The sequence below is a fragment of the Battus philenor genome, unplaced genomic scaffold (assembly GCF_028537555.1).
Source record: "Battus philenor isolate CCGP_79_NKW_IND1 unplaced genomic scaffold, ilBatPhil1.0.hap1 SCAF_5, whole genome shotgun sequence".
In the NCBI taxonomy this organism is placed as follows: Eukaryota; Metazoa; Arthropoda; class Insecta; order Lepidoptera; family Papilionidae; genus Battus; species Battus philenor.
Genome location: NW_027181715.1, coordinates 109,598 through 131,509, shown reverse-complemented (window position 1 = coordinate 131,509; position 21,912 = coordinate 109,598). Strand labels below are relative to the sequence as shown.

General features: G+C 42.4%; 3 protein-coding genes across 3 annotated transcripts in view; all 3 read right to left on the bottom strand.

Annotated features, from left to right (window-relative positions):
• Positions 1-91: 91 nt before the first annotated feature.
• LOC137929535 (protein OPI10 homolog) lies at positions 92-2,827 on the bottom strand. The gene is made up of 4 exons (XM_068772531.1): positions 2,686-2,827; positions 2,199-2,451; positions 1,710-1,819; positions 92-1,034 (listed from the first exon to the last, which is right to left on the bottom strand). Exons 1-4 carry the CDS (start codon positions 2,722-2,724, stop codon positions 834-836), a joined length of 603 nt encoding a protein of 200 aa, XP_068628632.1. The 5' UTR covers positions 2,725-2,827; the 3' UTR covers positions 92-833.
• Positions 2,828-5,318: 2,491 nt separating this feature from the next.
• On the bottom strand, positions 5,319-8,199 carry P5CDh1 (delta-1-Pyrroline-5-carboxylate dehydrogenase 1). The gene has a single exon (XM_068772265.1). It carries the CDS (start codon positions 7,791-7,793, stop codon positions 6,090-6,092), a length of 1,704 nt encoding a protein of 567 aa, XP_068628366.1. The 5' UTR covers positions 7,794-8,199; the 3' UTR covers positions 5,319-6,089.
• Positions 8,200-11,647: 3,448 nt separating this feature from the next.
• The window catches only part of LOC137929512 (uncharacterized), a 31,275-nt gene continuing 21,010 nt past the window's right edge, over positions 11,648-21,912 (bottom strand). The window contains exons 4-7 of the mRNA XM_068772494.1: positions 15,979-16,167; positions 15,213-15,402; positions 12,536-12,622; positions 11,648-11,874 (exon numbers count right to left, since the gene is read on the bottom strand). Coding sequence (XP_068628595.1) covers positions 11,705-11,874; positions 12,536-12,622; positions 15,213-15,402; positions 15,979-16,167 — 636 coding nt within the window. The 3' untranslated portion in view covers positions 11,648-11,704. The remainder of the gene's footprint in view (positions 11,875-12,535; positions 12,623-15,212; positions 15,403-15,978; positions 16,168-21,912) is intronic.

Genomic DNA, 21,912 nt, shown 5'->3' with positions numbered 1-21,912 from the left:
ATTTCACACATTTACCAAAAGACAACTTAAGAACAAAAATTTATTGATAATTTGAAACTATTCATATTACACATTGTGGGATATTAATGGGTACATATAAATAAAATAGAATTAAACGAAAAATTATAATTATTTTATTGTAAAAATATAATCTTTTAAGCAGTCTTCGCTGATGAAGGAGTGACATTTGAACAATAAACAAACACAGTTGAACAAATCATAGTTATATTGTAGTATAGCTACTGTAACACTTTGGAAAAAAGAATACTACTGCAATCAATCCCACCCTCACACACAAGTATGGTATGTAATATTGGAGTAAGTATATCAATTGTTAAGGTCGCTGCATCACAAACTTCGCAATTTAAAATAAAACTCTCATATTGTATCGTCTGTTTGCTGATAGATAGATTTAAACAATCATATAAACTCTATATGGGGACATAAAAATTAATAAGCATCTGAAGGATGTTCCCTCAAGGGAACATGATACACCTCATGGTCCATGGGCCTTGTTATCTATAGTATGATATGCACATGGATCCATACAATTTCATTGCCTTTTAGTACAAGTTCTAATAGCCGCACCCACCAATAAAATATTCATAAAATCAATTTCAATCATTGTTATAGTACCGAAATGCTTTGCATGGATAAATTCATGAAATAATTTAATAAAACACTTGTATTAAATGATTTGAGTTCATGTTGCAACTAAGCAGGGCTTGAAACTGAAATGCACTCAGTTCATCACAAATTTTTAAAGTCTCAATTGCAAACAAAATATAATGCACAGCTGTCTCCTCCACACACTTGCACTTAAATATGTAACACTAGTTCTTCCAGAAGTTGGGGTTCTGCCGCAGCCTCCGTTCAAAGTTCTGGTACCATGTATGCAATGTGTTAAGAGGAATATATGAAACCCCCGGTGTTGGTGTCATTTGGTCCTGCGTTACTGAGAAAGATCCCACAAAATTGACTAAGTTCTCCAACATCTTTTGGGCAAATGTTACATACTGGTCAGCTTCTTGCGCCTAAAAAATAAAGAGAAGAGATCATTACCACTGAACTTATCAGGTGGACATTGTATGTCGCTGCTCATTTTAAGTAATGCACTCAATGGGAGGTCAATATCCTTTGTAAAATTGTACTAGTGACATTTTTAGGGTGCCATCCTTAAGGAAGATCTTTGATTTGGAATTTGTACATAGGACATGCTTTCAATGTAGGAGCAAAAACATTGTATGACTAAACTTCTACCAGAAAATAGTCCAACATCTCAATTTGATGCTTGCTGTCAAAAATAAAAGTATATTTTCCAACACTGTTGTAATTTTATCAATATTGACCTTTGTCCTTTTATGGTTAAGGTAAACCTCATACATCATAATTGAATGAAAACAGAATTGCATCTTGCTGCTTATGTCTATTTTACGGAGGTTACCTGAAACCCTGTTTTGGGACAAAAGGACATTAAATTCTAAGTTTGTAAATGATATATCAAATTGAGGAAAAGTGTGATAAACATGATTTCTTCAGAAAGGATTTCTTGTGTTAAGCTCAGGATTGGCAGTAGGAAATGGAGTTAGGCCTTTTCCCATCAATTACACCAGTCAAGTTTAGGGTATATGTATACTAGACAATGTATAGTTAAATTAAGTGGATGATCCAAAGTTCTTTAAATAACTTTTAATTTCGAGGCTACTTACGACTGAGGATGCTAGCAATTCCACATTTGTTTCGGGTTCAATGGAGATTCCAATCTGTGCATAGTTACAGATTTGCTGCTGACCAAAGGCACCACCAATTTTGCTCTCCGCTGAAAGATTTACAAGTAACATAAATAACAATTTTGACAGAGGGTAGGTAGGATCTCTGGTATTATTTATAAAAAAAAAAAATAATTTCTGTACATATATTATTGTCCTCTTATTTATAAACTAAAATGTTTGTAACAAAGTCCAATTAACACTAAGAAAACATTCCTGTGCTAGAGAACAAAGCTGTTGTGGATGTGGTGGACATTGGACATAGATATTGGAATATTGAGCTCCCTTGTTTTATGATGTGGCTAACACTAAAAATAATATATGAGTTCCTTAGTTTTACCTCCAAATATTCCATGACTGCCTGACAGTTTGGACATATCGTCAACAAGTATAAAAAATGAAAACCAAATAGTGGAATGTTAAAGTTACCCGACAGCTCATGAAGCTTTTTTAAGTTGGAGATCTTGAATATAGCAGACGGCTTGGCGTTCGAGATGTGACCCAGCAGTTGCCAGTTCGGCGGCGCGGCAGGGTCTGGCCAGCTCCAGTACACCATGCCCACGGTTCCGACCGGCAGCGGCGACACGCCTGTCAGGAACACCGCCGCGTGGTTGATACTGTCCGTGTCCGTTATGGTGATGATGAACGTCGTTTCCGTCAGCGGCGTGAAGTCTGTCTGCACCTGTGCGCCACATCCACGTAAACATACCTTGTTAACAGTGACTAACATGGCCCAAAAAAGTATTTAACGAAAACTATACCCGAAAACTACTGGTCTCTATCACTAGATTAAGTTTCTGTGTTGTATCTAATGTAAATAAACAACAATTTATTGACAAAAAATATGTAAACCTAACCTCAAGTTCGGCGCTGCTTTTATAGAAATTAAACCGAAAAATAACTAAAATTCGCTTACCAGTCGCCCCGAAACAATAATACCGAAAACGTTAGACATGATGTATGTTACAAAATGTACAAGATGCTTACAATTAATATTATTTACACAAACATTAAATGACAGCTGTGTTATAAATAAACTCCCGCAACTTCCACTTCATTCTAGAAAGAACTTTCAAAGTCGGCACAGATAGCGCAAAGATCGCGTTGCGCGCATACCGTGCGATCGATAATAATTATTTGCGGCAAACTCGATTTGCAAAATAGTGCTTACAAAATATATTTCATTTTCGCACATATTTTATAAATTTGTTCCTTTTATGACATGCATGCAGTTCCTTTGATAAATTATGTATATTGTATCGTACACAATATTTAACGAAGACGGCATTTTTTCCATTCTTATTAACAGTTTTTTTCACATTATGCGTGACAATAAACAGGGTGTATGGGACGCAGTACACTAGAAATCGGGGTATAACTAAAATAAAACAGCCCTTGTTAAATTAGGGAGTATACCTTTTAGGAGTCGAGACCTTTAGGCATAGAAATTGGGTCTGTTGTGTGAAGTAAACCGAATTAATGTCCCAGACGGCATAATTGTAAATTTTCCTTTAATTTGTTTTTGTTAATAGCGCTGGACGGTATGCTTCGTGCGGCTTCATCGAAATTGCGAATGAAGGGTACCAAGTCGTTCGTTGGGACAACGTCCATCAACGCCGTGTTTTGTTGTGCGTTACTCGAAGCTCGTAGCCTGTCCACGACGATTATTCTTTGTTCGCTTCAAGAGTGGCGACGGGTGGGACTCGCGGCCTAGCAAGTGGACAATAACATATACAGCTTCAAGTGCAGCAACTACAATATTTTTTAACCTCTTATAGCATCGACATAAGAATTGCGGCGCCTATAGTTTCCAATGAGCAATGAAAGACAAGAAAGTTAACGCCGTCTAAGTAATGAATATGATATTATAAGAAATTTTGGTTACTTGGTGGACATTGTGCATTTTCAATATGATAGAATATTGCGCGTTACGTGTTACATACAGATCTGTAGCTCCTTCTTATGTCAATAAAAAATTGTTTTTAATTATTTACCGACAAATCTTCAAACTTATATATTTGAAGTTTCGTTTGAAGAACATGGATAAGTTTTCATCTACTGAATATTGAAGGGTCCCTTACATTAGAAAACCTCACTGTAATCATCTCATCATAGGGCTTGTATTAATGTTTATCCCCTTTCATTTTAACATATTCACTTAGGTTGAAGAGTACAAAGTCACGATAGGCTAAAGTCCGTCCGCCTCTGTCACCTCATAAAAATTTAAGCTCAAGTTATTAACGCTTTAAGTTCGCTCCATTTTTGGTACTATAACACCATTTTCCGTACGGTGGTGATGAAGCGTGTTTGCAAAACAACATCTTCAAAGCTGATCTGACCTCTCAAGGGCTCGCCGGCCTTCCAATTCGGTGAAATATGAGTATGTAATGGCCCGACTAGAGGCTCCCCGGGTGCCCACGAGCCATGGCTGAGCGCCCTCTGCTCTTCGAATCCATGGAATATGTAAATGTCGTTTGGACAGCCAAAACCCGATAAAAAAATTGATTGGCGCTACTTCATCAAGGTCTTCAGGCATATCAATTAAATTTAGTATTTATTAAGTTGCCACATGTAGACATTTATAAAAATAATCCTTTCCGAGCAAGCGACTTAATATTTTTATTGTCTAAGTTTTTTCCTCACTTTCGTTACTTGCCATAACAATGTAATTATGAAGGTTGCATTAAAATCACGTGCGCTAGGACACAGGCGGCGCGGCATTGCGGTCGGAGCCGCGCGCTGCAGCACGAACTTCCTGCTTCTTAGCCCTTGGCCGGCATTCAATGTTCTGTAGGTATAAATTGATTGTCCGAGATACACTAACGCTTGATGAGGCATAAGATTGCTGGAGCGAGGCGTTACATTCACCAAGTTTCAGAAAGTAGGATAAGTACATTATATAAACAGCTTGTTGAAATAAGTCGTACACTAAAAAACTTTACTGTGGTTGAAACTTACACATGTTAAGTTATTCGTACGCCTGAATATTATTTTGTATGACTGTATTTACGAGTAAATCCGAATAGACGCTAAAAATTTACAAAAACGGCGCATGAGGCAACCAAGGCGAATGCCTTTGTCAACAGTTTTAACGTAGTTATGTAAACTAGTTCTATATATAGAGGTTACAACTCGCGCTGACCACTGCACCGTTGCCGCTTACATGCAGCTCTCTTATTATGTAATAATTTTTGTGCATATTTAAACGCATGAAAACGTTATAAAATATTCTAGTAACATTAACTTTGTAATAAAATTACTTTTATATCACGTCTGTAAAACTTTTTTGAGAGAATGTCATAATCACCTTGGGATGCTGTCAATATTTCTTATGAATAAAATAATATAGATTGTCATTTTAAACGACATTTAGTTTTATAGATAATTAACCCACCAGCAATGATTGGTATAGAACTAGGATAAAATTTCATTTATTATTGATTTCTTTCTAGCGCCCCGATTTTTTCTTAATTTTTCTAATTTTGTACAAGTGAGCAACTCTGTTACATTTAGTAACATAATTTTAAAAAAATAACTTTTTAATGCAGTATGAACGAAATAATGTGCGGCTCCTGTGCCTACCGGGCTTACATCAGCCGTCGCATACCTGGCAAGCGTATGTAGTAGTGAAACATTAAGAGTTTTTAAAGGAAACACCAATGGAACAATATCGTTTATTTATCTGCAATAAATATTATTTAAACAACAATCACTTAAAACGTTTCCCAGTTATAAACACTAAAACCAATTCATGATATCAAGGAGTGAGCAGGAACTGTAGCTTTGGCCAGACTTACAAATGAAATAGGGGTAGAGTTCAACATCAGATGAATTAATAAATATTAAAATAAGTTAATAGAAAATATTATTAAATGCAGAAGTTGTCACAGAGAGCACGCAGCTGATAAGAGATAAACGAATGTGGTTGGAATTGATAAGCTCAGAGCAAATAGTGAATTTGATAAGTCAGTAGCGGCGCCGGCACGGCAGCGGGGAGCCGGCAGCACGCGGCAAGCCACTTGTATCGCTCACACAACATCCTTCAATCTATATCACAAGGTAACACAATTAAAACTTATTTGAATGCAATTGCGTTAACACATTTAGTCTACTCAACACATGCTCTAGCTACTGGGCCACTATAGACCTCATGTCAGTATAGACACAAAGGTCATTGGGTAACTTAGCTTACAACTAGTTGGGTGCTATGCCACCATTGCAGTAACATTTCCATTAATGATATATTATTGTACTCATTGTAGCTCAGAATGTATGGGATGAGCATTTATTACATTTTAATGTCTAATTTCATTTAATTATTTAATCTCTCATATATGGGTAATCAATCTCCCGCAGGGGGACAAAGGTCTCCTTGATTGATTGTGGAGAGGTCCAACGCATAACATAGTTGGGTCCCCCAGCCTTGTCGTTAGTTCCAGACATGCGACCACCACCAAATGGTTGCTGTCCCACAACAGAGCCAGTTGACTTGTCATTAATGTAGAAGTTGCCTGCAGTGGTCTTCAACTCTTCAAGTGCTGTATTCTGGAAGGCCTTGTCATTTGCAAACACTGCTCCAGTCAAAGCAAACTTGGTGGAAGAGCCAACTAGTGCAAGAGTTTTCATGACATCTTTGTCCTCATACACATACATTGTTAGCACTGGACCAAAGATCTCTTCAGTCATAAGCTTGTCATGTGGGTCCACCGTCTCTATGATGGTTGGCTGCACAAAGTAGCCCTTGCTGTCATCATATTCACCACCTCCAAGAATCTTGTTCTTTGTGTTATTCTTTGCACCCTTGATGTAGCCAGTGATTCTGGCAAAGGCCTTGTTGTCAATAACAGCTCCGGTAAATATTGAGAAGTCAATAGGATCTCCAACTTTTAACTTGGATCGCTCATCTAACAATCCTTCCTTGATGGGCTCATACAGAGACCTGGGAACATACATCCGGGAGCAGGCTGAACACTTCTGTCCACAATATTCAAATGCAGAACGGATGGTGGCGGTAACAACCGACCTTACATCAGCAGTGGGATGGATAAAATGATAATTTTTTCCTCCACATTCACCAATCAACCTCGGGTAATTTTTGTAGCGGTTGAGGTTCTTTCCTACTTCATTCCACAGCCAATTAAAAGTTGGTACTGAACCAGTGAAATTAATTCCTGCTAAGTCTGGAGATGAAGTGATAGTACGTCCAAATGTGGGTCCATCAGCAGGCACAAAGTTCACAATTCCAGCAGGCAATCCAGCCTCCCTCATAATGTTGAAAATCCTCCAGTTAGACAAGAGAGCTGTGTCTGATGGTTTCCATAAAACACCATTACCCATCAGTGCCGGGGTGTATGCCAGGTTACCTCCAATTGCAGTGAAGTTAAAAGGACTGATTGCTGCAATAAACCCATCAATACCTCTGAAACGAAGACTATTCTTGGTCACTGTGGAGTTCTCGGATATGGGCTGATATTTTGCATTTTCTTTTAAGAAGAATACATTGAATCGAAAGAAATCTATAAGTTCTGCTGCAGAATCAATTTCAGCTTGTACAACAGACTTGGATTGACCGAGCATTGTCGCAGCATTGAGGCGCTGGCGGTGAGCACCCGCCATCATGTCTGCAGCCTTTTGCCAGATGCGGACTCGCTCCTCCAGCGGGGTACGGTCCCATTTCTTCTGAGCATTCACTGACACCTGGATAGCTTTCTGAATGGTTTTTTCGCTTGCGTAATAAAACTTGGCCAGCTTCTTGTTATGATCGTGGGGCATCACCTGATATTGCACATCACCGTCTTTAATGAACTCGTCCCCGATAACAATTGGCACTTCCTCAGTGACGGCGGCGGTGCGCTTTAGTTCCTCGGCGAGCTCCTTGCGCTCAGCGCTGCCCTCGCGATAACCAAGGACGGGTTCATTTTGGACGCTGAAGTCTTGGAACTTTGGCAATTCTACGATGCTGGAGGCGGCGCGCTCCAGTGGCCTAGCGCCGCGCATGGCTCTTGTGCACAGTACGGACAACATTGCGGTCTTTTTAGGCTCGACGATTCACAAAAGGTAATGTGGAAATACGCAAAAGCCCAAGCGACGGAGTCGGCGGGCGGGCGGCGGCTGTTACGTAAAGTGCGGCCGACGTGACGCGGCGGGCTACTCTCCGGCGCGACTGACGTCGGTGTCTAGCACGACGCGGCAAACCTGATTGCCAACTGCAGACGACCTTCAGCAAGCCCCATTTGTACCAAACAGCATAGCATACTCGTCTCCTACTGGTCAATAACAAAGGCGTGACATTTTAGATCAGTGTTGCAGCCCCCACCGCCAGCCCGTTGCTGTTTACGCAATAGCACTACTGCTCTCGAGTTAAGGTCATTAATCGTGATTCTAAACCGCAAAGTGTTTTGTACTAAGATTCGATTTCTTGCAGTCGGTTCTCTATGGACTTACCGCAGCTGTCATATGCACCATAAACAATTCAAGGTGAATAATTCCGAAAAGATTAAAAATATATTTAAAATTATATACACAAATCACTGTGTTTAAATATATTTTATCAGCGTTTCATAAGCAATCACACTGTTACTGTTATATACAGTACTTTGTTTTAACCTTAATTTTTTTTTGCTGTAAAACTGTAAAGTAATTAGTAATCGATAAAACAAATACATTTTAAAGAAATATTCGTAACAAATAAAATCAAACCTTGAATTGACGTCCAATTCCTATGTGCAAATATATTGTTTTTGACCTACAATCGGTACGCAGCCGCCCTGGGAACAGCGCATGTTATTGATACATTATTCTTTTCCAGACTTGAATTTATAATTTTTTCTATGTTTTTATTTTAAAAGTTATGTCTTGCCGTTCTTTTCAAAATTTAAGCTTTTGTCTTATACCGGGTTCACAACACGGCGCATTTAAAGAGAAAATTATATTTACAATTCCTGTATTAGTTTCTTACTTAAAATAAGTGTTAATGTTTGGGACCTATATTAGTATATTTTCATTCAATTTTTGATGTTACGCAGGTAACGAATCTTACTTTCAGCGAAATGATATACATATTTAGTTCAAACAAAAAAAATTTTTTTGAATTAGATACTTGGCAGTAGTAGATTTATTACGATATCGATAGATGGTAGTAAGTTGCCTATATGAAAGTTTCATTTCCTGTCATCAAGTCACGAGCGTAGTAATGTGATTTCAAAGAGCTGTGCACTGTTACGCGCGGGTACTATACAATACCTTACATACCTAGAGATTCACTATAGAACTTTGAAATACAGGCTTTATTTTTTTAGATCAGGGTATGCGACTGAGTTTTGATACTCCTGGTCCCAGTTATGATGATTACCTATAAGAGATGGCGCTGTAATAAGCATTTCAAGCTAAACCTGATATATAGCCTGAAGTAAACCTGAGATATAGCTGACATAGCTATTACAAATTCTCTGTTCCGTTTATATTTTCTGCTATTATATAGATATAGGATTTCTCGTTTATATGTCTAGTCTGGCCATAAGGAACTGGACTTAGTTTAGGAGGTTTCATCAATCGCCCACCCCCTCAGCTGCCTAGAACGACGACGCCATGATCTGGTATTTAGAGAACTGAATCAAGGAAAAACTGAAGGAAGCACAGAATGGGGTCAAAAAGTTAAATGAAACGATATTGTGACTGAGCAGACGTTTATTGGCGCTGCGGCTGGGGCGCGCGTAGAGCCTAGCTCACTCCGGCGTAGCAACTCACGGGGGACACGCCCCAGACATTCGGTTATCTTCTAGCGAGTAACAACGCTCGGCATTTTGAATTATCTGCGTGTAGTAACACATACCGTGATTGTTTCCCGGGCGCAGAATATCCCGTACCCGGACGTAGGCGTGAGGTGAGGGGTCAATAGTTTGTACTTTTTCTACTCCATTAAAATACGATACAATAAAAACCGAATCGATTACAATTATATTTTAATATCACAAACTGCTTATGGAAATGCTTTTATCATATTTTAAAAACCATACTGTTTACTCTACATCCCTATGAGGTCTATATCTAAGGTCCCGGCGACGGGGTCCGGGGCGTGCGTCCCGCCGCGACCCTTTACAATGAACCCTTACTAATGATAACAAAATGCTGAGCACCACGAGCTCTATACTATATGTCTATAGGCATTGGCAAGTGTTGGCCGCACACACACACACAGCGCACTAACACACGCCTTGTGACGTCATAGCGCGGAAAATTTGTGTTTTTGGTGTAAACAATTTTAATTCCAAAAAATGTAAAGTTGTATGTATGTGTGCAGCTATATACAAGATACGCATACAAACAAAATTAATATGACACTGTCGCCGCTGCCCCGGCGATGCGATCACAATATACGAAAACGGAGCATACACACACGCAATCCGGCGCAATACATCAACCATTCCTAACATTAAGTAAGGCGCCATACAGCGATACATGCAGCGCACCAAGTTCCAGTAATAGTCGTTGTGGCAAAAACAAAGAGCGCGGCAGCGACAGCCCCTATTGCAACGCAGTTAAGTCAAAGGCCTCTTCGAAGTCTTATCTTTCACCTTTTTATCTAATGAAATGACTTAATGTACACACAGGGTACATATAAACAGTACGATAAATCACCCGATGGATAATGTGGCGACAGACAAGAGCGCGGACAGTGCGCTCGCTAGTGAAATTTGTATACGACTACAAAATACAGTCTCGAGGGTCGCAGGGGAGTGGTGTGCTCGGACGCCACGTACACGCGGCGCCCGCGTCTCTACTTACTAACTTAACCTAAAAATTCCTCCAAAACGTTTCCAAATGCTTAGCGAAGTCATTATCAGCTAGTCAGTCTGCCTCTTCCACTGCATGCGCGTCACCACCGTCAAAAGACGCCTAACGGATTCCTGTGTCATGTCATACTTCATGTCTTCTGCTTGCAGTTCCGGATCCAGTTAATCAGCAGTGGGGGATCTGACTCACATCGACTGTTGCAGGATACATTATTGCAGTACATAGCACTTGAGCAGATTTTCACTTATAATCTAACCTAACTTCCAATAGACACGAATATTAGTATAAAAAATATTACAGTATAAATATTGACTTGTCGAAAAAATGCAAAGTAACTTCATTTGGTTGCTATAGTCCATAAATGGCTCCTTCTAGTCTTCCTGCGGGCCGGGCCGGAGCTTTACCACCCAGGAGTCTCCACTAACCGTATACTTCCGTATCACCTTTTCAAGTAGTTAGTCTTGCGTACTCCACTACACGCTGGTGCACTGCGGCGCCGCTGCGCAGGTCAGTTCCCTGTCGAGCGCGTGTCCAGGTGACTTAGCCGTCCTGCACACGCGAGCCGCCGTTGTGGCGTCAGAGCGCAAATTTTTGATTCTCGTATTTCATTCACTCACAAAGACCCACCATCGTTGTAAGCCTGGTGTGGTATAAATGGTTGTACCCTAACAGCACTGTTTCAGTCTTTTCATTCAAATTTCCGATGGCATTTCATCATTGCAGTTTTTGCAATTGTTGGAGTCGACCCAGCCATAGCGAGCGCGAGCGATGGCAGTAAACAGTCTCCCCTCAATAAACAAACAAAGATCTCTATAGTTACTTCTGCGCCGATTCGCACGTAGCGTAAATACACTGCGGATGCGCGCCACTGCACTCGAGCGCTGGCGACATTCGAGAGGATATGCGAAGGCCACCGCCGTAGAATATCAAGTTGTTGTATATCAAAGTTCATTCCGAGCCGCGGGGTAACCAGTGGTCTGTTTTAAGGCACAATTCGTCACCACTAATGCTTGCACTTTATGAACGGCTTCGACCCCGTGTACGGTGTGGTTCAATAAACGTGCTTTCTGTGCTGGCGTGTTTAGAGAGCGACTAGCACAACGACAGGGGGCTATGTGGGGCGTGAGGTGCGCAGGGGGCGTCTAGAACAACAGATCGGTGGAGAGGGCGCGCGCGTCGCTCCAGGAGTGCGCCAGGTCGGCGGCGCAGGGCCGCGCGTCGCCTGCCTCCGTTTCGGCCACCGCCTCCGCCTCTGGCCCGGCGCCATTCGTTGAATCCGCTTCTGCTGCGTTACTTTGCTCCGACTCTGCTTCTGTAATTAATAAATGACACAATTGTACAAAATAACTTTTCACATCAGGAATATTATCGAAGTGGTCCGAACAGTTGACCTGTTGGACTGAGTTGTTACGACTCTCGAGAGAAACAAATTATTCTTTGTAATGCAATCATTACAGTTATCATACTCGATATGATATCTTAGAACACCGGTGTTCGATACGGTATCTGGTAAAACCTATCGATAAGTAATATGACGGGCGCTCGCGGAAGTACGCGAACTCACACTACGCCACCGCTTGTGCTGATGGCAATTAATAAACGCAAGCTAATCTGTTTCTTACAGCGGTGTCTTAAAGGCGGATACTTCCGTGGCGGCCAGTTCCGGCGTAACAGTAGCGCATATAAACTATATGCTCCGGTTCACGAGGGGTACAACCTACTGACATTACTGAATAAACAAGTCACTACCCTCCATCTCCAGCTGACAAACAACCATGGAGCTGCGATTTAAAAGCGTGGAAAATACCAATACTGATAATGGCAACGTTACTGTGGATTGTAAAATGCAAAGTTTGGAACTGATAATGAACGAGCGTGGAGGGAGTAAAGAGCAAATGTGAAATGTGAAAAGAGTGAGAAATGGGCGTAAAGTGTATGTGAAGCAGGTAAGGTAATCAGCGAGACCCACTGACCTGCACCTGCGCGTGGCCGCGCGAGGCCCAGCTGGAAGTCGTCGGCGCGCGTCTTGCTCGGCGTGTAGCGGCCCAGCGCGCCCGACGCTGCGAAGCACACACACAAACTACTTAGTTCCCAACTCGTTAGTTCCCATTGCGGTCCGGATGGACGCCGTGCGTCAACAGGTGAGTCGGCAGAGGTCTACGATGGCATGACGAGGTTCACGAATATTATCTACTTACGATAGTGAAAATCGAATAGGTTGGCTCAGTGCTCGGTGACTGTCACTTGTAAAAACTTAAATGTTCCGTATTGTGTAGCTGTAGGCGGTCCCGCCCCCGGTGGCAGGAAAATTTTGAAAGTCGTCTATGTGAAGTAAAAGTGTGGGAACCTCTGGTTTAGATAGATAGATTATTTATAAGCATCTAGCTCACAGGCAGGAACAAGACAGCGACGGTGCACGAGCCGCTCTACTCCAAACGAACTTGGCGTTTAATAAAACTAACCAAAACGTTTATCGGGGGTGATGTTAATGCAGCGAGCGCAATGGGATGGGCGATAAGACTGCCATTAGCCTAAAAGCTGGTTGTTATCTGGCAGATGATTTGGCCAATCGGTGTCGTTTAGCTACAAATGTGAGGTTGAGTGCGGTCAGTGCCGGCGCCGGCCCACTCGCCTGTCACACGAACGTCTCGGCGAGCGCGCGCCGCCCGCGCACGCGCAGCGACGACGTGCGCCGCGTGCGTGCTGCACCGGCCGCGCCACGCACACGTACATTAGTATTTAAATTTATAATATTCTCTATTCAAGTAAGCATTTACATGTACTTTTGAATCATCATTTATTTTAACATTATAAGCAGTAAGTTACCACCGGCTCGGAACGCTGGTGATCTGCAGAGCCGGTCAGAAACACAACAGCTGCGCTTTAAAATAACATGTCTGCAAACGCTTCACAAAGCAAGTTTCACACATTTCAGTAAAAAAATCTTTAAATGCTGTAAGGGAGTTTATTTATAGAACAGAAGGGTCTAACATGTCTTGTGGAATTTTATGATATATGCATACATACAGACCCATCAAGGATTCGATAACATATTGGACAATAAATTTAGGTGTTGTCTGGAGATATTTTTAAATAAGTATTTAAACCATGGAAAAAAAAAATGTTTTACTGTTGATATAAAACCTGGTTTACTTATCGTTACTTGCACATTCATTTGCAGGATTTCCTCGCCGACTTGCATTCGGGTTCATATTTTATTTCACTCGGTCAACTAATTATTCGACACGACTGTATGTTTGTTTAACATTTGTTAGATGCGAGGTCAATGGGCTTGTTGCCGAGTGATCACTTGGTGCGTGGGACATGTATGTTGTAACGTTGCAAGTTAACGTCACATAAATCTTAGTTAAAATTTTAACCAAAAAAATATAATCACGAGAAACGTCTCATAAATTGCTATACAGCAAAAAATTGTTCAACCCTTAGCGGGTAACGGTACGTCTCAAGTGGCGTGGGGTCGTGGGAGCGTGCTATTGGTTTAACGGATCTTTGTTTTTATAACAAAAATTCCTATGCGCCCGCGCACCAGCGACAGCAGTTCACATTTGCCAGGCAGAAGGATCCTGGCCTCGGTCGCGTTCACTAGCTAGGTGTCGTCTCACGCACCGACGCACACTCTTTGTGTCGGTTGCGTTCACCAGCTACGTGTCTTCATACGCGCCGGGGCCAATTAGAATTTACGTTATAAATTCACGCCTTGGTCCTATTCATTCTCCGGGCATCATTTAGTTCACGCCACAACCTTTACATCGTCTCGCACCCCAAGGGGTAAGTGTTGAACAAATATTATAAAGACATCATTATTAAGTAGCGTTCATCTTTAAGTTAGAGCTCAACATTATGTCTGTGTCCATAGTTCCATCATTATGTATTCATTATTACTTTTCAATTTGTTTATTTATTTATCTCTTCTATTTTTGTTTTACATTCTTTTCATTTTGTAACTCCGTTCTGACAGTAAACAATCACATCAACTGCTTTCGGTTTCTGCTCTTACTTCATCGCAAGCCATCTCCGGGTTTGCTGTCAGCGGAGCAAATTGTACATATACTTATATATGTATATCATAACTGTGACATTTATTCACAGGTGCGAGTTTAAGACTGCTATCTTTACACTACAAGTTTTAGACTGCAAAGTTTATACTGCTATCTTTACACTGCGAGTTTTAGACTGCGAGTCTTATACTGCAAGTTTTATGCTGCAAGTTTTATGCTGCTAGTTTTACGCTTCGAGTTTTAGCTGCAAGTTTTATGCTGCAAAGTTTACACTGCGAGTTTTATACTACGACTTTTATACTGCAAGTTTTACACTGCAAGTTTTACACCGTTGAAATTATATCACCGTGCACCGGAACCGACACATACTGCAACCTACCGGCGCTCCCTGCTCTCGACTTGCTGCCGTTTGACCAGTCCTGGGAGATCGTGCAGCTGCCTACCACCACCATCAGGGGAGTACCGAACTGCGGTGCAAAATTAGACCAGGCCTTCTGCCCACTACCCTTAATTAATTAAATACATATATATTTTTCTTTGTGTGCCTTTTAATGCCAACATTCACTACCCTTTTATTAAATATATATATTTTCTTTAAACCGGCACAATGTTACAAGTGTGATGTCTATACCCAAGTGCGTGTTGGCGGCGAGCGTGGCTGCTGCGGGGGCGGCTGCTGGGGCGACCGCGGGGGTGGCCGCGAGGGCGGGCGCCGGTGCGGGGGCGGGGGCGCCGTTGTCGGAGGGCGAGTCGTCACACAGCGACGTTTCGGAGGGGTACTCGAAGGTGCGCGTCAGCGAATCGTCGAACTGCAACTTCAGCTGAAACATACGATCAAGGCTGCAGTTAGCTTTGTAATGGGAACGTTGCAAATGTCCTGTTGCGACAAAGCTTGCTCTCTGCGAGAAAGCACATTTCACTTGCAATCGCACGAGCTCAACGCGAATGTCGAGACAAGTTTTTTTTATAATCGTAGTTCATTGTCACCTTACTGGCGTTTAAACAAATCCTTAGGAACCTCAGGAACCAGGAAGGAAGTCGCCACATAGTATTCTTATTACCGGATTGGGAGGCCCCGCCTAGCTCTTAGATCACTTGAGCAAAATCTCCAAGTAGCGGTATGGCCCTCGAAAGGGAATTCTGCTTTTTTACGATCGTGTAGCTAACATTAGTTTCAGTTTATGAAACGTTAACGATCGTAGAGGCGGTAGATGTAACTCCAATAAAGCTGCTTTTCATAATAATTGGTAAGTAAGTAGTTTCATCTGGAAACTCGAAAGCGCGTTTCGCTCTCAAGACGGGGGACGTTTGAAGATTCCAGATGGATTAGATAGCAGGTTGCGGCCCTTACAACTAAATAAAACGAATGTGTGACGTCACAGTCGACGGGCGTGTACCTTGGCGATGCGGTGGCGGTCGGGGCGCGCGCGCGCACACATGGAGGAGCGTCCGTTGATGAGCACGTTGTCGTTGACGAAGCGCACGGCGCACGGCGACGGGGGCCGCTCCGCCTCGCCGTCCGACTCGGAGCCCGAGTCGCGCGCCAGCGCCTCCGGCCGCAGCACCACCACGCCCGGCTCGCCTGCCTGCACGCGCACCTTCATTAATATCTTCCCAACTCACACGTATTGCATGCATATATTAAACAAGCGTGCCATCCGCGCCCACGCATACATGCCGCGCTGCCGCGAGACTGCATGCACTGTCGCCAGTCCGCGCGCACATCACCCTTTAAGTGCAAACTACGTTCATTTTCCTTGATGATCATTAATTTAATTTTCTTAACGCACCGAGTCAAGTTATCGTTGGACGTAGTCGCATTTATGGTCAATCGATGATCAGATGATTGATTCCGGTTGTAGACAGATGACAAATACTGTTGTTGTGTTCGTCGTATATATGTTAGAGAGATAATACAAAGAAACATAATAAATCATAACTAAACCGAAGAATATAAAACCTGTGCGAACAACAAAAAAAACTTCCTTTTTGACCCAAGATCTCTACCGCGGCTTTGGTGGACATTTTGTAATATCGATTATAATAACTTTATTGCATGAATTTCATATAAATACTAGGTTTATTGTCCTAATAGGTGTATACATTTAAACAGAAATACCTGAAGAGCTATGAGATTGTACGCACATCATACGTCGATCGCACAGGTCGCGCGGAGACACGGAAATGAGTGTTTACATCGTTGGCAACACTGGGCTAAGTCTTCTCCACGTCATATCAATATAAATTATAATGTACATGTATAGGATGCCAACGGGGGCTCGTCAAGCAAACTAAATAGCCGGGATAACGTTGTCGCAAGCTACACGTGAGACGCGGCAGAGCATATCGTATTATACGTAATGTTTGTATGAAGCCGTGTTTGCAAACACACGTGCGCATCCTACTTTACATATTGGACACACAACACACGCACGGGACCTCATTGCATTACCTTCGCATATTTCTGTTAAATTAGCTTTTGCCGTGGAATTGTTCTGCAAAATTGGAACAGCTATAGTTCGACCGGAACCACTGTGCCGCGCTTTAGGTCTTTATCCTATTTATGTTAAGGACGGCAGAGCAGTTTCCGTCGGACACAGTACAGCCATTTGAGCAATGTACACTGAACGACATAATTATCAGTAATACAGTTAATGCAATCGTCACAAGTACTATCCAGCTTCGTAAAGCAGCGCGCATAAACTTTCAGTAGCAGAGGAACCCGGCGGACTTCAAATCTCTCGCCTAACTTATATAGAGAGCACTGACCAAAATTTCGCGAACCATGCGGCTGGTACGAGCAGGGTCGTGTTTAAAACATACCGTCTCCGCAACACAGACCTGATGCATTCAGATTTTTTAACCTGGCTTACTGCGCTGTCCGAGTGCCATTAGTAGAGTAGAGGAGAGTTTGCGTTTGCGAGGGGGCAGCGCGCAGGGGGTGGTTTAGCCTAAAAGGCTCAAGGCTCAAGGGCTTCCACAAAGGGAGTTCAGCTCGGGCATTCGCTCATTCGTTATAAATTTAACGATCGAATACATTTAGCGGACAGCCAACAGTGCGCGTGCCGTAGCGTGTTTACGAATTGGCGAGATGCCGCAACGGCCGCCGCGCCTCTCGGCACGTATGCGTACGGCGGCGCATGTGCATGCTGAGCATGCGTTGAACTGCTTCAACCGCACGCATTAAGCCACTGAGCTTCCCTCTGATTTGTAATTCAATCGACAAGTTACCTACCGTTTACGTAACATGATCAGTTTATATGTTCAGTCACAGACATCGTTAAGACGATACAAATGTTGTCGGTGTGGCTTGTACATTAATATTCCGCCATATCACACGAGTGTTTGCGGGGCGAATGATACAGTGAAACTCAGTGAAAAACAGTAATATTCTTTAACCATGCATTATCCACTAACGGAATATATCTATAATCCCGTTGGTGAGATGTACCAAGTGTAGGAGCGTGGCGACTGAATGCAGGTCACAGTTCGCCAAAGTAACACTAGAGCCGTAGTCGACGGGCGGGGTCGCGTGTCGGCGCTGGCTGCGGCTGCCGCGCTCCACTTGTTGCCCGCAAACTAATATCTTGTTGCCGCGTCAGGTCACGGTCGTTGTTGTACGCACCAGTTCAACCGTTTGACACGGCGGCGTCGCGTGCCGTACGATTTTTTATTAATCCTAATTTGTATTAGTTTGTACTCCTGTTTCAAATATCTTTGGATAGAGACATTTTGAATCAATCTTCTAAGTTACCGAGACAGTCAAAGAAGAAAGAAGAATAAAATCTAGGTACGCGGGAATGACAAAATACTCGTAGCGCAGTTTATCGACGACTTGTTGCTGACAAGCAGTGAAAGTACATCTGTAATATATAAAAAGATTGGTAATAACACCGCCGAGTTAAAATGACAGGGATGATTCATCGCAGAATTATAAATAACTGATCAGAGTTGTACGCCGACGACGGCGACGAGGTTGGCGCGCGGCGCTGTGGGGGACGAGTCCGTATCGCACTGGATTACATTGGACGCGTCTGCTAGTTAAAACAAAGAATGGTTACCGGCCGCGCTCCGGAACGGGTTTGCCCGGCCGCGCGGCAAGTTCAAGGGAAGAGACGCACACGCGCGCGCACACGCACGCACAAGCACGTGGGAAATGCGCGACGTCGGGTTTGCGAACGCCGCGATGGCGTGTGATATGAATATGTCTCTGTACGGCACCGCGTTTACTTTCGTCTGCAGCGGCTGCTCCGGCACTTTGACTGCGATTGTACCCGGCAGGCGTAGCACATCTGTACGTTACTTCATCAAGATATCACATCCAAGTCGGGCGAAGTAAACAATATGTTGCCCTTTTCAATAAAATTAGGAATTTTTGTCACTCTTCTCTTGACCTACACAACCTACCACAGTAAATGTAACACAAAGTATATAATACTATTATATAAATAAATGAAAGCGTTTTAAATTCTTCGTCCACACAAAACTATGCGGAAACAACTGACTAGTTGTTATGACTTGTTGCGACAACACGACGCAGTCTGTCACACGTGTGCCCGCGTTCTGCGTGCACTCTAGGTTCGCCTGAAGCGACATTAATTATTAATTCTAGGTAAATATAATAAATCTATTGAGAATTCGAGTCAGAAGATGAAGGCATGGGGTAATTGTGTTTATACATAAAACGCCGCTGTGTTCCGTGAGCGTGACGGTTGTTTAAATCGGAATAGTTCAAAGGTAACATTTTACTTGAAGCAATGGTAAAATACACCGTCCTCCAGGCTCTATAAAATAATAACTTCCTTGTAGACGCGCGAATGTGTACGCTTTTAAAATACCACTCCATCAGCAAGGCCTCAAAGTTATCAAAGTTCTATATATTTATATATAATTCTAGAGCAGATTTTATAAGCGATTGATAATTAAATTCGTTTACTCTTTTCATTTCCGAGTGATCACCAAAACACGCTGTTGTTTGTTGCGGGTCTTTCCCAGCTTAATTTTAGATTCAAGAATTTCGTTAGCGTCGAGCTCAGTTTGCTTCCCCTTTTACTCAAATCGGGCTTATCTGGTATTCATCTCTTAACTTTTACATATGATAACAATGAATAATGTAAATTACAAAATAAAATTGATAAAAAGCTTTAAAATTTAACTTGATTACGCCGGGGCTGTGCCGTCACATTTTAATAAAAATGTAGAACAGGTGATAAAGCAGTGAGAAAGGATGTTCACTCTCAGCCTTCTCTCTTCTGAAGCTGGTTGGTAAGAACAGGCATTGTTTTGGTAAAAATATGTAAATTATTTCATAGATGTCAATAAATGATAATAACTAACTTATATCATTCAGATGTCATTTTTACTATTCTCAATTTAAAACAAATAATTTCTGGTGAAATATTGATATTTCATTTATGTAAGTAATCAACCTTTGAACCCTCCGTTTTGTTTGTATATATATATATATATATATATATATATATATATATATATAAATAAAATAAATATTTGTGAAGATATAATGTAAGTGTATTCACTTTTGAGTGGACAATTGTTTTCACTAATGTTTAGGGTGCGCGTGCGCCGGCGTCGCCCGCGGGCCCGCGTGCCCGTCGTGTTTATCAAATAATCCGCGACGCGCGCACAGCGCCGGTAGCTGCGTAGACAACGAGGAGTCTTTATACAGCACATGACAGCTGTTCGCACGACGTGGTCGCTCTGTAAACTTCAACTGCTTTTGGTACAAAATAGCATCCCTAATACAAGATTGACAAAAATTGTGTCAATATTCCAAAGAAGTTTATAAAATGTATTTTTAATCAAAGCCTATTTTTTTTACTTCAATTTAACACATTGATAATTTTTATCTAATCAACACATTTGTAATTATCGTAGTATGATCGTAAGTGCGTCTATTTTACTCCTTGCAGTGCTAACAAGTTGCGCTATGCAATCTCCTATTTAAACCCTCGTAAGCAACGCATGCTTCTCTATACGATTACCAATTCGCCGCCACTATGGATACAAGACTAGAAGTCGTCCAAGTTGTCCTTTGGGTACAACAGGACTTAACCCAGCGAGAAGTCTCTCGTCGACTAAATCTGAGCTAATCTTTTGTATCCAGGGTATACAGGAGGTGGTTCCAAGAGACAAATTCTTAGTCTAAGAGACCAGATAACAGAGAGACGACCATTTCATCGTTTCTACAAGTCTCAGAAGTCACCATCTCACCGGCGTTGCTTGCTGCGCAGCAGCGGTTGGGAGAGGTTCGTAGAGTCGCTGTCAGTTAATGGACGGTAAGACGATGGTTAAAAGATGCCAAACTGACTCCAAAACGGTCTGCCAGAGGCCCTAAATTGACCACAGCTCACCTACAAGCTCGCCTTGCGTTTACTGACAGCTGAACAATGGTGTACTGTCCTGTTCACGGAAGAGTGCAGAGTGTGTGTGCATGGCGGCGACAGGAGAGCTCGAGTCCACCGGCGTCCAGGCGAGCGATATCCGCAATGTTGTTTCGCCGAAACAGTGTCCTATGGCGGTGGTTCGTGCTTGATGTGGTCGGGCATTTCAGTGAAAGGAAAAACAGCTCTTGTTTTCTTTCATCCCTGGTGGAGGCCGAGGAGGCGGTCTGAGAGACCAATATGTGGAAGACGTTTTCTTCTTGATCACGTTTTTCCTAATGAATGCTCCATAAGAGATGGCCTCCTTCTTATGCACGATAATGACTGCTGCCATAAGCACGAATCATTCGTCAGTCACTGAAACACTAAAGGCAGCGCTCGTGGGAAGCTCTCCCTCAATATTTGCTAGTAAGGGTTATCAGGCCGATGATGAACCGTCTTAGAGCTGATTCGAATTCAATTAAATTAAAAAATTTTGAAGAGCCGTGTCGATTCGGATGCACGCGAGTGTAGTTGATGTCATTAATGCAATGAGTTTGCAGCCCTATCATCGGAGACATTTTATTTGTTCGATCAGAAGCGATATTAAATGTCACATAGTGCATTCCACGGCTCACATTGTGAACTAAATGTAAACATTATGGAGAGCGCGCGCAGGTAATGAGACAAGTTCCATGCTGTTTTAATTTGTTTATGCACTACACAGTTTCTCAATACGTCGATAGAGTCGCAGCGCACGAGCGATGCTCTCAAAATACAGGAAATAGGAAGAGGACACGCGAATAAGGCACTACTGAATGTTTTAGCGCACGAGCGCACGGTGAGTTTATTTAGAAGTACCTCACATTTTATGTTCCTTTCGTCTCACGGAGCGAGGATGCTAGTGATACGTGCAGAACTATTAGCTCTACGATATATACGGCCGGCGGT

Coding starts and splice junctions, on each gene's coding strand:
- LOC137929535 (XM_068772531.1), bottom strand. CDS start 2,724: ATGTCTAACGTTTTCGGTATTATTGTTTCGGGGCGACTG. Junction 2,452..2,685: donor TTATTGTTTCGGGGCGACTG/GTAAGCGAATTT, acceptor TGTGGCGCACAG/GTGCAGACAGACTTCACGCC. Junction 1,820..2,198: donor AAAGCTTCATGAGCTGTCGG/GTAACTTTAACA, acceptor TAAATCTTTCAG/CGGAGAGCAAAATTGGTGGT.
- P5CDh1 (XM_068772265.1), bottom strand. CDS start 7,793: ATGTTGTCCGTACTGTGCACAAGAGCCATGCGCGGCGCTAGGCCACTG.